At 35.1% G+C, this 17,818-nt stretch overlaps 1 protein-coding gene across 2 annotated transcripts; it reads right to left on the bottom strand.

Annotated features, from left to right (window-relative positions):
* Positions 1-221: 221 nt before the first annotated feature.
* LOC128224998 (leucine-rich repeat protein lrrA-like) lies at positions 222-17,452 on the bottom strand. Of its 2 annotated transcripts, none has more exons than XM_052935060.1 (9): positions 17,435-17,452; positions 14,590-15,664; positions 14,113-14,261; positions 13,736-13,867; positions 12,485-12,622; positions 4,343-4,498; positions 3,823-4,003; positions 3,289-3,402; positions 222-2,581 (listed from the first exon to the last, which is right to left on the bottom strand). In XM_052935060.1, exons 2-9 carry the CDS (start codon positions 15,650-15,652, stop codon positions 2,382-2,384), a joined length of 2,133 nt encoding a protein of 710 aa, XP_052791020.1. In that variant the 5' UTR covers positions 15,653-15,664; positions 17,435-17,452; the 3' UTR covers positions 222-2,381. The 2 variants fall into 2 exon arrangements, with proteins under 2 accessions (XP_052791020.1, XP_052791019.1); XM_052935059.1 differs by lacking the exon at positions 17,435-17,452 and adding an exon at positions 17,123-17,386.
* Between the last annotated feature and the right edge of the window lie 366 nt (positions 17,453-17,818).

Below are 17,818 nucleotides of genomic sequence, written 5' to 3'. Positions count from 1 at the left end.
CCCCAAACGCAATCCTATGAAAGGTATCCAAAAACTCTTCCTATAGACCAAGTTTGGTCAAGATATGTCAACCCTTACTAAAGTTATTCAGTTTCAAAGGTGAGTTTGACGTCCCCGGCCGGCCGGCCGCCCGCCCACCCTCCAAAACAACAACGTTCGTCATTCTAATAACCAGGTTTAACTTTGTGAAAACCTGGTTAATAAACAGACTAATATCACATAACTAACAGTTTATTTATCTAACACTGTTCCATACCAGTTTGCCATGACCAAGTAAAATGATCATGAAAAAACAAAATTACAATTGAAAAAAGAAAAGATTCATCAAAAATTGTACAAATTAACAAATAGACATAATCATTAAAATTAATTTAAATTGAATAAGGTTTTTATTGACAAATAACAATTAACGAGTCAACTGACCAATATTAATATTAAAACACACATTATCCCTAATGGTTAATCATGGTTGATTTACAAAACTATGTTAAACTTAATTGAACTATTAAAGTAACTTTAAATTGTCACAAACAATGGCATGCATACCAATTTAATTCTGTCAAGAGATTTCACAGTACAAAGAGAACACAAAATTAACAAGCAAACATTATCATTTTTTGTCATGGAAAGCGTGATTGCTAAATTTCAACTACACATATAAGCAAGAATGTTGATAAAAAGCTACAAAAAAGCTTTAAAAAAAAATCGGCAAAATATTAAATTAAAGTTTCCTAATGCAAACTCAATATTTTACTTGTTTGTTTATTCAAATACAAAAACTTGGACCTGAATCTCTGTCTCAAGTGACAAACAGCTTACACATATACTGTAAAAACATATTCTAATGTAAAATTGTTTGCATGAAAATATAAAAATTCACAACATCAGTTACACTGAGAGCTCATGTTATGAAGAATATTTGTTCCAACTACAAAATTATAACCGAAAATATAACATGTATTTTCAGAGACTCATCAAATATACATACATGATCTTAAGGCACAGCTTAAGAGCAGAAAACATGTACAAAACTATTAATACAATCATAGACCAGTAAATGAAATGGGTTTTCAAACTTTTTAGATACAATAAAATCCTTCTGAGGTATGAATGTTAAGAATGCCTATAGCATTTTGAAAGAGCATAAAATCACAGTGACTGTTCCTTTGACCTAGGTATTGCTTAGCAACAATCAACACACTAACCTTTCACATAAATCTGAATGTCCAGACATATGGCAGGTTGATAATCATAAATTTGATTTCAATTTTCATAATGAAACAGCACAGCTTGCGTTAAAGACCTGCTAAAGCCTTTGTAACAAAAACTAATCTTTTCAGTTTGTTACAGTTGTGTGTCAGTAAAGGTAGTTTTAGCTAAGGAGTTATGAAAGAGTACTGAACCCTGTCACATTTTTATAGCACCTTGAATAGCATTAATTTTATTCTGGCATATTCATAATGTTGAGGCTCTTGACAGCCCGATACAATAAGCCCTTTTTCTCCCTTAGCCCTGTCCCTTTTTCTGCAGGACCCTGCCCTTTTTAAAACCTAGCTAAAGCACACTACTAAAAGTATATCCTACAACTCTGTTTAACTGGAAATAGTGTTCCCTCTCATACCCCTTGCATTTCATTCTCATTACACTTCACTATGAAACTCAGGACTTAATCAAAATGTATTTGTTGTGTGGTCATAAATATCCTTAACTTTTTTTATTTTAACCACAGCAATCAATGTTTGTACTTATAAAACTGAACTAGTTTATTACAAGCATAAACAAATCTACAAAAGAGTTGTAATACTATAAAATCAAGCTAAATTTCTCTGAGTGAGCATCATAAACGTCATTCCATGAGGGACTTTGCCTATGTGTTTTATTTTGGTGTTCAGAGGAAGAATATATTGCAAAGTTACAGTGAAACAAACCGTTTCTATTTATATTTCATGCTTATAATTCTTCCAAAAAATCATGAATCAAGTTTTTATTGAAAAATCACGCCATATTTTAGCTAAATGACATAACACAAAAAAGATGTCACTGATTTTGCTTCCCATGATTTTGTGAGTTTATGTTCACCGGGTATTTTTATTTTTTTACCTGAAAAAGGCTATTAGAGATAAGAGAAACAATTCAGTTATATTTTATAAAACCACAGAAAAGCATTACATAAAGATTTGTTCAGTTTTTGTATTTTTTGCACCAATTTCAACATTGGACCTTGATTGGTGTGTCTTTTATAAACTATGCTGATTACCTTGCCTGTTTCTCAATATTGCTTACAGAGCCATCAAATCATGAGAGGCATAGACAAGCATACACTGTAAATTGAGTCAAAACCTGAGATCAACGTCTTGGGAGACAAATAAGTAATTCAAATCTCAAAAAACAGGGTTGACATTGAGTTCCTCTGTTTCATCGCTATCACAGTTATCAAACTGACTGTCCTCCACAGCATACTTTTGCGGCCTTTTGATGTAATCTTGCTCATGAATGTCATTGGGCGCAAACGTGAATGGACCGTTCTCCACCGGCGGGTAGTAGATCTTCAGTGGGTCAACATCCATAATAGGAGCATTGACTGCAAATAAAATAGGTTAATATTATTAATAACAAACTTTTGTATGGGGAAATAACTAAAATAAATATGTAACAGAAATTTTCTTGAATTTTAAGCATATTGTAAACATTGCAACAAAAAACAGGTTATCCGGGATAGATACTTAGATAGTGCATACATGTACATGTGTCAGGGGTTTAAACAGGTGATAGTTGACAATCCTGAAATATAGCTAGGGTCAGTTCCGGTATAAGGGATTCATGCTTTAAATAAGTGTCAGAAGAGGCCTTTAGAAATTGTTTGCAAAGTCAGTGATATTCATTTCAAGGTACTTCCTACTGTTTTTGTAACAAAATTTTTTCACAGCTGTACAATAGTATGAAGTTAAAAGTTCTCAATCTTGAATTAAGGATCAATATCAAACATTAGAAGCCCTAATGTATACATTGATCATATAAAATATTTTTTATTTTTACTGTCAGATGCTTAAGTTATTATTTATAACTCGGTATGACATAACAGAGAAAACATTAGCTAGTCGGTCAATAGCTATTCATAGCTAATGTTTTCTCTGTTATGTCACACTGACTGAAAATAAAATGTGATTTGAACTAAAGACTGTGCACAACTACCATTATCAATCAAATTAATCAAAACTTAATTTGAGTAAATGAACCCAATTTAACTTCAACAGACAGTCAGTCCCATAATGAAATGACTCTCCTTACATGTTCCACACTGCTGTACATTCTCCTCAATCTCCTCATCCCAGTTTTCCGTCTCCTCAAAGAACGACTCAACAATTGCATGACTGCCAGCTGGCGGCTCTGGGGCCTTGTAACCTTTAAATATTATTATCAAAATTAAGTATTGCTCACATATATGTTTATATGTTGAAATCTGTGCAGGCCCATAATAAGGAATGGTCATTTGGAAAAGTATAGCATGAATCATTTTGGTACACTGGCCACACTGAAGTTTCACAATAAAGCTATATAAAGGTATGCTAATCTCAAAATGACCTAAAATGTTCATACCAAAAGTTGTCTTCCTTTACAAAAGGATTTCTCATCGAATTTTACATCTGCTATTCAGATATTTAATGTCTCATATATATTTAAGGTAGTACCTTATTTAATAGTTCAGTACTGAATGATGTACACAAATGGATAAAGACATCGGCAGACTGGTTTAAAAGTGTTTTACAGACAAAATATCATGGAAAACAACATGAATTGTCCCACACATGACTAGCCACTTACCACTCCACATCTTTGGTTGAACAATCAGTGGAGGCTCATATTCATCATCATCATCATCATCATCTGTTCCCTGGTTGTTGTCGTAGTCGGTTCCGCTGTCTGTGTCTTCCCAGCAACCATCTTTTCCAGAATCCTCCCCCTCGCTGCCTGGACTATTGGAGTAATGCCTCAATTTTGCACTCTACAAATTAACAACTGTATGCAGTCCATCATAGATTTAACGATTGTCTTTGAACCAGTGCAGTATGTCAGAATTGGTAATACCCAATTAACTTTAACATTGGTGACATGGACCAGACTTCAAAGTAAAAGCAATACAAAGTTGACACAAAATATCTGTTTGTTGAGAAATTATATATATATATAAAGCATTTATAGAACTTTCAATATCCAGCTACATGTAGGTTCATAATCAACAGAAATTTAGAACAATTGCACAATTCATCCTAACACATGTCACACTCAAGCCCCCCCCCCCAACCCCATGTGCTCAGCCCTAGCAGAACCTGGCCCTTCCCACCTTTATCCTGGCAGGCCTGCGCCTGGTTGAGGTGTCTTTATGGCTCTTCCAGATGGACATACTGCGCATCGCCGCCCGCTCCAGCACGTCACTGCTGAATGGAAGGTCATCTGGTGGACTGTCAAACCCCTCTTCTGAACCATTCTCTGTTTTCACCTGTCAGTGTAAAATTGTGTCATGCTTAGTTAATCTTATTAACATTTGAAAGTAAAGAGCCCATAACCTGGGTTTTGCATGCATTAAAGTGTTAAACATATCTGAAAGTTTGGGAAAACATATCAAGATTATATGTAATCAAGTAAACTTGGGTTTTATTAAATATAATGATTAAAAAGTAAATAAAAAAACAAAAAACAAATCCACCAAAATCTGCCAACAGCAGGATTTGGACACAAGTACTCTGTGGGTATGAAGCTGGGGATGATATATCAATAACACACTGTGTACCAGTTACTCTTAGTTTATAAGATCATGATCTTCTATATAAACACAGTTTAACTACACTTTAAGTACCAGTTACTCTTTGTTTGTAAGATCATGATCTTCTATATAAACACACTGTCACAGTTTAACTACACTATAAGTACCAGTTACTCTTTGTTTGTAAGATCATGATCTTCTATATTAACACAGTTTAACTACACTATAAGTACCAGTAACTCTGAGAGGGTTGCTTGTAAGATCATGATCTTCTATATAAACACAGTTTAACTACACTATAAGTACCAGTTACTCTGAGAGGGTTGCTTGTAAGATCATGATCTTCTATATAAACACAGTTTAAGTACACTATAAGTACCAGTAACTCTGAGGGAATTGTATGTAAGATCATGATCTTCTATATGAACACAGTTTAACTACACTATAAGTACCAGTAACTCTGAGAGGGTTGCTTGTAAGATCATGATCTTCTATATTAACACAGTTCAACTACACTATAAGTACCAGTAACTCTGAGAGGGTTGCTTGTAAGATCATGATCTTCTATATTAACACAGTTCAACTACACTATGTGTACCAGTAACTCTGAGAGGGTTGCTTGTAAGATCATGATCTTCTATATTAACACAGTTCAACTACACTATAAGTACCAGTAACTCTGAGAGGGTTGCTTGTAAGATCATGATCTTCTATATTAACACAGTTCAACTACACTATGTGTACCAGTAACTCTGAGAGGGTTGCTTGTAAGATCATGATCTTCTATATTAACACAGTTCAACTACACTATGTGTACCAGTAACTCTGAGGGGGTTGCTTGTAAGATCATGATCTTCTATATTAACACAGTTCAACTACACTATGTGTACCAGTAACTCTGAGGGGGTTGCTTGTAAGATCATGATCTTCTATATTAACACAGTTCAACTACACTATGTGTACCAGTAACTCTGAGGGGGTTGCTTGTAAGATCATGATCTTCTATATTAACACAGTTCAACTACACTATAAGTACCAGTAACTCTGAGAGGGTTGCTTGTAAGATCATGATCTTCTATATTAACACAGTTCAACTACACTATAAGTACCAGTAACTCTGAGAGGGTTGCTTGTAAGATCATGATCTTCTATATTAACACAGTTCAACTACACTATAAGTATCAGTAACTCTGAGAGGGTTGCTTGTAAGATCATGATCTTCTATATTAACACAGTTCAACTACACTATAAGTATCAGTAACTCTGAGAGGGTTGCTTGTAAGATCATGATCTTCTATATTAACACAGTTCAACTACACTATAAGTATCAGTAACTCTGAGAGGGTTGCTTGTAAGATCATGATCTTCTATATTAACACAGTTCAACTACACTATAAGTACCAATAACTCTGAGAGGGTTGCTTGTATGATCATGATCTTCTATATGCATGTGCATGCGTGAAAAGTGATGGCGAATTTTCAATCAGTGACAAAAAAAGGGAATATTTTTTCAATTTAAATCACGTTTCAAAACCAATTACGTTCTTTTTCTGGTTCTGGAGTAACTTCTCAATGTGTTAAATGACTAGAAAGCAAAAAAAAGGCAAATCGTCACCAGGGGACGCCAATTTCCAAACATCTGTGAAACGGCGGGAATCCAAACCGGTCCAAACAATGGCAGAGGCATTGGCCGAGGCAATCGCACAAAGTGGAGAAAATATGCAGCCGATGCATTATACTGGTCAAGGCATGTATCAATCAAGCCCAAACTATGTGTTACATCAAAGTATGCCTTATACTGGAAACACTGTCTGGAGCCCAGGCCCAGGATATGCCCAATGTGCCACACCTGTATCTATTGGTACATTGCCACAAAACGTAAACAACAATTTATGGGTCAAGGTTATGAATAAATTGGACATAATGGACAAAAAACTGGCGCAACTAGATTCCATTCAATCTAGCGTAAATAACCTAACTGTCCGCATGGACAGCATAGATCACAAGATCAGTGACTTTGAGGGCAAAATCCGTGACATAGAGATCAGGCGGGAATTCGATAGTAAAACAGTCTCGGATTTAGCAAAACAACACCAGGATCTAGATTCACTGGTGAAAAAGCTGAAAAAATTTGAACAAGAACAATCACAGAAGGAAAACTCTCTCAATAATGAGATACAGGACTTAAAATGTTGCAGTATGCGGGACAACCTTCTGTTCCACAAAATCCCTGAAGAGAGAGACGAAAATTGTGAACATAAAGTTTTAGAACTCATTGAGGAAAAGCTTAAAGTCACAAATGCATCAACCGATATTCAGATCCAGCGCGCCCATCGCATAGGCGCTTTCAACGCAGCCAAAACGCGGCGGATAGTCGTCAAATTTGCCTTCTATCCAGATCGCGAGCGGGTACGTCAGGCAGCCCGCCAGGTCAAGGACGATTCCATTGGCGTTTCCGAGCAGTTCCCGAGGGAGATCATGGACAAGCGCCGGAAACTGGTCCAAATTATGCTCAAGGCACGTGAGGATGGGAAGGAGGCGTACATCAGGGTGGATAAACTCTACATCAACAAGCGTCTCTATAGAGACAGTGAGTAGGACGGTGGTGAGGATGGTCTGAAGTGTATTTCATGGAACATTGAAGGACTTACAGTAAATAAACAATCCGACTCAGATTTGGTGAATTTGTTGTGTGGATATGATATTATCTGTGAAACATGGACCAATAGTAAGTCAAACATTAATTTTAAAGGCTATGATAACCCAATACATTCATATAGAAAATACCAGAATCGTAAAGCCAAACGCTCTAGTGGCGGAATTATAATATATGTTAAAAATAGTATTAGAAAAGGCGTAAAAGTTGTTAAAAACAATATCGATTGTCTTGTATGGTTAAAGTTTGATAAATATTTCTTTAAAACAAACTATGATATTTACATGGGCTTTACATATATAGCGCCAGAATCATCTCATATACATAACATGTATAATGTTGACATTTTTAGACAAATCGAAGAAGATTTCACGTATTTTAGCCATATTGGTAAAACTTTTCTCACAGGTGACACAATAGTAGAGTAGGACGTAAAAATGATTTCATTGATAATAACCGCTGTATTGATATTGATGACATAACCCCGGTTGATACGCACACGAATCGAAAGTCACGTGATCTAACATCCAACCGCTTTGGGGATTATTTACTTGATCTTTGTAAAGCTACAAATATCCGTATTGTAAACGGCCGATGGGGAAATGACCGTGGGAATTTCACGTGCATGACCCACAATGGAGAAAGTGTTGTCGATTATTTGTTATCATCTCTCGACAATTTCAATGCATTAAGGAGTTTTATCGTTGGGGATTTTAATACCTTTTCTAATCATGCACCTCTATGCTTTTCATTTAAAATACATACTAAACTCGATGATTGTGTTTCAAATAACAGGATATATTATTAATGGGACACGAAATTTAAAGATAACTTTGTAGCGGACGTATGTGCAGATATTCACAATTTAGAGAAGGATTTACATGATGCAATTTCCAAGGATGGAAATGTAGACGAATTAACTAATATCTTTACGACCTTTCTGTGTAATAAAGGTCAGAAATACTTTGAGAAAAAGGCCAAATGTTCAACATATTTTGATAATGCACACACAAATAGGAAGGAATGGTATGACCAAGAATGCAGACGAAAATATGTTGTTTATAAAAACGCTGTGTCTCAGTACAATATTTCATTATCTGATGTAGATAGAATAGCAGCTTTTAAAGGAAGGAAGGATTATAAATATCAATGTAGAACGTCCAAAAATAATTTTAATAAAGAGCGATGCAGAAAAATGAATGATATGCGTAAAAAGTCGCCTAGAGAATTTTGGAAGATATTTAAGAGGAAGACAAGTAGTAATTCCGGAGACAATATATCAAATAGAGAATTTAAGGACTATTTCCATAATTTAATATCAAATATAGAGGTTCAAGTAGACGACGAAAGTAGGCAATATGTCGAAGATTTCGATACTAAACCCTATAATGGCCCTACGTTTGATAATTTAGATAAACCTATAAGTGACAAGGAAATTATAAATGCTGTTACGAAATTAGGCAGCAATAAAGCCTGTTCTCTTGATAATATACTCTATGAGTATTTTACGGCATCAATACCTATTATAATTAAACCTCTAGGATTATTTTTTAATCATATAGTTAATACCCAATCATTTCCCAGATCATGGGCAACAGGGGCCATAATTCCTATATATAAAAAGGGAGATACATTTGGTCCTAATAATTACCGCGGTATCACGCTCCTAAGCTGTTTTGCTAAATTATTTACAGTTATACTAAATGACCGACTTAAAATGTGGGCTAAAGAGCAAGATATTCTGACTGATGGTCAATTTGGTTTCAAAAGCAAGTACAGTACGGTTGATCCGTTTTTTTTACTCAACTCAATTATACAAAGGCAATTAGGAAAGAAGAAAAAATTGTATTGCTGTTTTGTTGACTTCCGTAAGGCATATGATTGCATTGATAGGGGGCGCCTCTGGTATAAGCTAATCAAACTTGGTATAGATGGAAAGTTTTTGTCCCTGTTGCGGTCGATGTATAACGAGGTGAAAATGTGCATAAAACACTTGGGGTCTTTGTCTGATTTCTTTGAAAGTAACATTGGCTTGGTCCAGGGGGAAATAACCTCCCCGATTTGCTTCTCTCTCTTCCTCAATGATATCAAACTCCATTTACAACAAAGCTTAAATGCAGGTCTCACAGTCAATGAGATCTCAATATATTTATTGCTGTTTGCAGATGACGCGGCTATTCTGTCAGAGACGAGGGAGGGGTTACAGGAATCCTTGAATAATTTATGTACTTATTGTAGCAAATGGAATTTGACGGTCAATGTGGAAAAAAAAAACGATAATAAAAAAAAATAAAAAAAAGATAATGGTATTTAGAAAAGGGGGGCGTATAGGAAAATCAGATAAGTGGACTTATAACGATCAGGCTGTTAATATAGTCAATTCATTTAACTACCTCGGTATTGTATTTTCCAGTGGTGGATCTTTCATGCAGGCAGCTACCACGCTGGCGGGAAAGGCATTGCGCTCTATGAATGCACTTAAGGCTCTGCTCAAGCATAACCGCGTCCCTATTAATATTACGTTTAATCTGTTTGATGCACTTGTTTTGTCTAGTTTGAACTATAGCTGTGAAGTATGGGGCTATATCTAGACAGAGGTTATTGAAAGAGTACATAGAAAATTTTGCAAGTGGGTCCTAAAAGTCAAACGTTCTACAAATACCTTGTCACTTTATGGAGAGCTAGGCAGATTTCCATTATATATTGAGCGACATATTCGTATTATTAAGTATTTTCTCAAGTTATACAATGAGAAACAAGATAACTGTATTCTCATGGCAATTATTACAGAACAATACCGGGAACTTCGTGTTAACCCACAAAGTCTAAACTGGGTCGACAGAGTTAAAACTATCCTTCAGTCATCCGGGTTTGCGGACGTTTGGCAATTTCCTGAGTCTGTAAATGTATGTGCATTTGTCCCCATGCTCAGAGACAGATTACGAGACATGTATATAACCGGTTGGCGTGCTACCATGGAAACACATTCATCCTTGTATTTGTTTAAGGAAATCAAGGAAACGTTTAAAATATCAACTTACATTGTTTTAATGGAAAATTTCAAATATAGAAATATTTTAGCTAAGCTCCAATTATCCTCCCATAATCTAAACATTGAACTTGGGAGACATAACAATATTCAAAGACAAGATAGAAAATGTACACTGTGTAATTTAAACGATATTGAAGATGAATTTCATTTTGTATTAGTTTGTCCAATTTATAATGATATAAGGCAGAATTATATTCCTAGATATTATGTCAGACATCCTAGTATGGTAAAATTTATATCATTACTCAATTCTGACAATAAATCTCTGTTAGTAAGATTAGCTATTTTTTGTACCAAAGCTTTTAACATAAGAGACTTGAATGTATAAATCACCCCTAAAGACCTCCTCACATTCACTTCTGCTAAATTAGTATTTTAAAGTTTGCTTTTTCTCTCTCGTGGTATTGTGTAACTCGATTGTAAGTAATAGAATGCAAATTATTCTTTTTTTGTTTTTTCATGCATGCAATATTAATTTGATTATGAATATTGAATTGATTAGGTGTATTTATTTTTGTGTTTATAACGATGAGCTGTTGATGCTTAAGTTAAATAAACATTCTGTTCTGTTCTGTTCTATATTAACACAGTTCAACTACACTATGTGTAACAGTAACTCTGAGGGGGTTGTATGTTGTATGAAAGATCATAATCTTCGAAAAATTGTCCAACATTGAAACAAAAGTTTATTGTTATGCATTGTTAACAATTTTTGGTTGTATGAAAACACTTTATTACAAAGTTACCAAGTTTGCTATCAGGTAGTTGAGAACCTTTTAACTCGTATATGTATATATAAAACAATATTCAATATAAAACAAGACCAGTGAAAGTAAGTGACAATGTTCCCAAAGTGCAATTCCATTCAATGGATTATGCTATTACTAATATGCCTAAATTGAGGCAGAGCTAACCTAAACTATATGCATACCCCGGTATTGCTATGCAGGATTAATGCATAACTGTACGATTATTGCTTCATATAGTCTATAAGTGTGGTACAAGTTTGAAAGCTTATTGGCAGATCGTTTTACAAACATGCCATGTCGATGTTTTCTTAATCCCTTGATTGCCCTTGTTGTTTGTTTAATCCTCAAATAAATATATCACACTTCCTTTTCAACAGGCAATAAATCGTTTAGGATGGTTAGTAACTAATTAAATTGTCACAGTGGTGTATACGGTTAGGTAATCTAGCCAGGCAGTGTAAAGATAAAAATCAATATTCTTCGTCTGTGAAACTTGGTAACTATGAAAGTTATGATTGATGTCCTTTGGGTGTCCGAAAATTAGGTACGCAAAATAAATTATTTTGGGAAATAATTATGGGTGTCCAAATATAAAATATTTTTGTTGAAATTATAAACGTCTTACGATATACCGTATCCCGATCTTCGACTGCCGTTTTAACCCGTATATACTCGATCAATATGACGCGAGTAACATCCCTTTCTACATAAATCTAAACAAACTCTCGGCTTGAAATTGACATCAGAAAAAAAGTTCAAAAAATTGTTACTGGGTATTATACGCAGGCATTTTTTGGCATCAAAATCTGATGGAAAAAAGTGCGTCTAATACCCAGTCATTTACGGTATGCCAGATCCCATGATGGTTGACCTCAGTGTGTGGGAGTGATGAAGTAAGAGGGATAGGGTCTAGCACGAGACAACATGTGCCAAGTAATTTTAAATGCTTCCCTGTAATGAATTGTATGACAAAGTTACAACCCGGACATGGAACACTGGACGGATGGACACATGGACTTCAGGGACATAAAAATGAACCAAAGTCATAAATGCCCTATAGAAATACTGCATTACAAATTATGCCTTTTCTACAGAGGTTGAAATTTTGATAAGTGAATTACAAAAAGAAATGACATACTCCTAAGTTAAAAATAAAATATTAATTAAACCCTATATCAATCATGAAAGTGGCACCATGTTATTGCCCTTACATGTAACATGAACTTTATAAGCACTGTCTAGATCAGTGTTATTACTGAACCTACCATGACCACATTCTTGAGGTGTGTGAGGTCCTGCCTGATCCGACCCCTCCAGTTGTCTTTCAGAGCAGGGTCCCTCGTTGCGTACCTTGTCTCCTTGGTGATCAGAGGAATCTCAGACAGAGGAACATGGAAGTCATTCTGAAACAAAAATAAATGTAAAGTTTCATATACCAAGAGCTGTCACAGAGACAGCGCGCTCGACAATTCCGCCGCATTTCGGTGTATGGATTTAAAGTTTTGGCGAAACATGCATGGATCACTGTTAAATTAGATTTCAATGCAAAACATGATGTGCTGAGAAATTTACATAAATTTAATTTGAAAATATTTGTGGTACGCAAACTTTAACATAAATTTTAAGTCGTAAAAGGGGCATAATTTTGTCAAAATGCGTGATCGAGTTACCTCCTCCTGTGTACAGGTTGGGGGCATGTTGGTGAACAAGTGTGATAAGTTTCAAAGCCAGATGTCAATGGACTTTGAAAATATTTGAGGTGGTACGCAAACTTTAACTTAAATCTAAGTTGAAAAAGGGGCATAATTTTCTTAAAATGCTTGATAGAGTTACCTCCTCCTGTGTACAGGTTGGGGGCATGATGGTAAACAAGCGTGCTAAGTTTCAAAGCCAGATGTCAATGGACTTATATTTGAGGTGGTACACAAACTCTTACAAAAACTTTAATATAAGTGGTTACGCCAACACCGACACCGACGCTCGGGTGACTACGAGAGCTCTCCTTATTCTGCGAATAGTCGAGCTAAAAATGTTTCTGCAATATAGCTAGCATCTCCAGGAAATATATTGCAGCTATTTTTCATTACAGTACAAATGCTTTGTTTGTATATTATGAGAGCTTAGGCCATGAGCTATCAGAATATGGTAGATGCAAAAGTGTTTATCCCTACATAAAGGTCAAAAGTTAATGGTTAAAGCCAAGGTTATAAGGTGCAATTGCGAACAAAAATGCCAATTAATGAAAATTATTTGAATTGTGAATCATCACAATGATAATAAAAATAAATACATAGACAAGTTTGATAACAATGCTGTTGTCACAAGGGCAGCTTATAAAATACAAGTCCATGTAATATGAGATCTATTACAAGTTTTGAGAAAGTTTGCTAAATGTCTAGCCAAAAGTGCAAAGTCTAAACTTTAAATTCGATCTTAGCAAAGAAATCTGCTTTAAATTAAAGTACTAAGAAAACATTTTTTCTTCATTTTCATAGAATTATTTCGCATGCACTTACGGAGTCAATGTCGAGTCTGATCAGGTTTGTGAGGTGTCTGAGGGCTTCAGGGACCTCCGTCAGTCGGTTACTGAACAGGTCCAGTGTTTTCAGTTGTATCAGCTTGCTGAATGACTGAGGAAGCTCAGACAGCTAGAATACAATCAATCAAAACTTAAATATTTGAAAAAGAAAAATCTTATATACCAAAATCCATTTTTTTTCACCTCAATGATTGTATTTTTCATTTCTGTTTTAAAAGTATTTATTTAAAAGTTGAATGTTTAATAATTGCAGTTCATCAGTGTATGAAAACATTTGGTCTGTGTGAAGTAAGTAAAGCCTGATGGACACGTATTATTTGCAACATTTTGCTCGGATAACAGTCCCATGCAAACCTCATTATCATCTAGCCTCAGGTCCTCCAGGGCCGACAGATCCCCAAAGCTGCTGGGCAGCCATTTCAGGTGGTTCTTGGAGATCATACACACCCGCAGAGACCGCAACTGGCCAAAGGAGTCTGGCAGTACATGTAGTAGGTTCTGTCCTGTCAGTGGAAGTGGTGAGACTGAACCATTCAACAAACTAGAACTGAACAGTATTTTGATATACATGTAAGCTCAATTCACATAACTAGTACATTTGCTTCAAGTTTTCAGTTTTACCACAATGTAAATTGTTAACTAAATGGTTATATTTAATATGAGCATAACATATGAAATGATTACAGTACTAAATCAAGGCATCTCCTGTTAGATAAATCTAGTTTTGTACTTCCTTTGCAACATTATTTTACTGAAGAACATGTTGAGAGATTTAAAAATGCCATAATAAGAGTCAAGACACCTGTTGGCTTGCATAAACAATGCTCTTACCCATATCCAAAATCTCCAAAGAAACCAGATCACCAAAGTTTTCTGGAAGGTCTGTGATCTGGTTCTCATCCACATACAGTTCTCTAAGGTTGACCAAATCACAGATACTGGATGGAATCTCTGCCAGCCAGTTGCCATTTTGGAAGTTCCGTCTCTCGAGCTCACCTATCACACTTCCTAAGTGGATAAACTCCACACTCTTCATAGCACCAAGGTCAGCAGGCAACTCACTCATAAAGTTTCCACTCATGTTCAAGTGTTTCAATTTTTGGCAGTTGTGAGGAAATTGGTCAGGCAATGCCTGGCCTTGAAACTGATTGTCCTTCACAGAGAATTCTATTATATTTTTAAGATCTGATATCCACTCTGGCAGCCCTAAGAGCAAATTACAGTCAAAGTATAGTTTCTGTAGACTATGGCATGAGCTGAAATGAGTTGGCAGTTGTTTTATTCTGTTAGCTGACATGTCCAGGGTTACAAGATTGCACAAATTTCCAAAGCTGTCAGGAAGTGTTTCAAGATTGTTACTGCTAAGATTTAGGACTTGCAATGCCTTAAGCATGCCAAACCCGTCTGAAAGACACTTTATTGAATTAGCACCAATCTCAAGTTCATATAAATTTTCTAAAATTCCAAATGTCTTTGGCAAACATTTTAGCCTATTTTCATCACAATGTAATACCTGTAAGTTAGTTATTTCTCCAAACTCCTGTGGCAAGAATTCCAACTGGTTTCCAGTGAGTTTTATTATTCTTAACTTGTTTAGTTTACAAATTGAATCAGGCAACCTAGTTAAGCTATTTTCATTGAGATGAAGTTCTTCCAAATTTTGAAGATCACCAAAACTTTCAGGCAACAAGCACAGATTATTTCCAACTGCAGAAAAGTATCTCAATGCTTGGAGACCACCAAAGTTATCAGGCAGAATATCAATGTCATTGAAGTCAAGAAGCAACTTAACAACTATTTGTTCTTCAAGTACAGCTGAAGGGACAGCTGTGAGGTTATTTGAGGATAGGTCATCCTCCACTTCCACACATTCATTGTCATTTCCTGCCTCCATCTCGGCCTCTGGCTGAAACAGTATAACATGCATGCATGTATCATCTAGCAATTGTTTAGTAATTATTCTGAAGAATGGTATTACATTCTACTGATCAAGGGTTCTTCTTAGACGTGTACATGTACATGCAAGTATATGGTAAAAGACCCACTAACTGTTGTCACAATCATCTAATCAAGCACGCTCATACAGTTTCAATAAATGTTCCCCAATCTGAACAATGCGTCAATAATAAATTATAGTCATACATATATTAGTGTTGTCATCAAAAGTTCAGTAACTAATAAAGTTTTCAAAAAGGTGATAAAAAGAGAAAAATATTTTCTGAACATAATTATCATTTATTAAATTGAAAGAATTATGCATGTACTTTTTAAGTTCTGTTATCCAATGCATCCTTGTCAAATCCGATATCCACCAGCGATTGTGCAATGACATTTTTCTCTTTTCAACTTTCAGTTTTACTTCCAAGTTTCGGAAGAAACAACAAATATATATCGATGTTTATATTGCCACTATTCCTATAATTGTTCTTAAAATTAAATGGCAAAGCAATTCAAAGGTATAAAATAGAACCTTACTGTACTGAACACTGACAACGAGTACTATATCCGACAGTTTTAAATACTTTCTTTTTATTTTAGCAAATAAATAAAATATATTTAAACGAAATAAATAAAATATCGATGTTGATATTATTATTTTAGCATTGTTGATTTGCATAGTCATCAAAGTTGTCGAAACTGCCGATGTTATCCGTTAATTTACATAATGGGCGGAGTTATTGACGTCATAGAGTTTGACTGCTGCTAAAAATAGACACACTTACTGGTCAGAAACTGATCGATAATAACTTGTCACTTCAGGCGTTAATTAATTTTGACATGTGTTTATTCATTGATTAAATAAACAAACATTCAGCACATGGCTTGAGCCCTGAATCGCAGAGCAATTAGCTTTTTGATCATCGTAAATTTCGGCGAATCCAACTTCGCCGTTGTCAAGGCGACTTAGTCGCTCCAGTCGCCTTGAAGGACGCATTCTTGAATAATAAGGTTTTGCGTATAAAAAATGCAATGTGTTAAGCTTTTAATTGGTATGTGTTTTTTTAAATCACATTAGGAAAAAAGGGTAACCCGGTCGGGCTAGTTTCTGTGGACAATCAGTAGCCCCAGCTGAAATTTGGTAGCCTCGGGCTATCGGGCTACTGCGAATTTCGAACACTGTGAATTGTGGCAGATTAAGTCAACATTAAAACTCAAATTGTCAGTCAACATTTGAATTTGTTTATTGTTTTAGATATTTTTAACATACATGTACTTAAGAACAATATATCATTTTTTCACACTTTTTGTTATATGATAGGATGTAAATTAAATAAGAAGTGTTCAAGAAATCTAATTCAATATGTTATTCATTTTTTGCAGTTTTTTATAACCTATGTTAATTCTTTGATCGTTTTTATCTTACCCTATAAAACATTATTGTTCATTTCTATGTTGGGGTTCCTAATTCTGTTTCCTTTTCAGAAAAACTCCGGTTCAATTCCCAAATTGCTGAGAAAAAACAACACTGAACTATCATATATATATATATATTGTCGCGAATTTAGATGACATAATTAAAATCCTTTGCCAATTGGGCAAGTATCGCAGGTAAAATGATGCAGTAAAGTCTAAATAAATGTAACACTTATTTTTTTTAAAAATTAATAATGAACAGAGATGATTTTTTTATTATATTTCTCGAAAAATATAAAAAATCAAAACACCCAGACGTTACCTGTTTGGTAATACTCGTGCCACAGTACAGCACTGTCTAATACTTTAACTTGAGTTGTGACCCACGCAGTGTTACTTCCCCTTTCATGACGCGTCGATACTGGGTCATCTTTAACCTAAAGCTATGACTCTAAACAGTGTAAGTTAACACATATCATAGCCTTTCAAGGATAAAACTAGGACACAGCTTGACATAACTGAAAAGCCGGTGTGGATGTTGAGATATGCATGTACATCTACGTATGTATAGAAATAAGCTATGCACGCTCTAAAGCACGCTCTAATATGACAGTTATTGCAATAGAAGTTGCAATACATGCATATATATATATTGAATAAAGTGCTGTATACCCAAGACCGTTGATGTCAATAAATGATCTTGATT

This window comes from Mya arenaria, chromosome 2, assembly GCF_026914265.1.
Source record: "Mya arenaria isolate MELC-2E11 chromosome 2, ASM2691426v1".
Taxonomy (NCBI): Eukaryota; Metazoa; Mollusca; class Bivalvia; order Myida; family Myidae; genus Mya; species Mya arenaria.
This window is presented reverse-complemented; position numbering and strand designations above follow the sequence as displayed.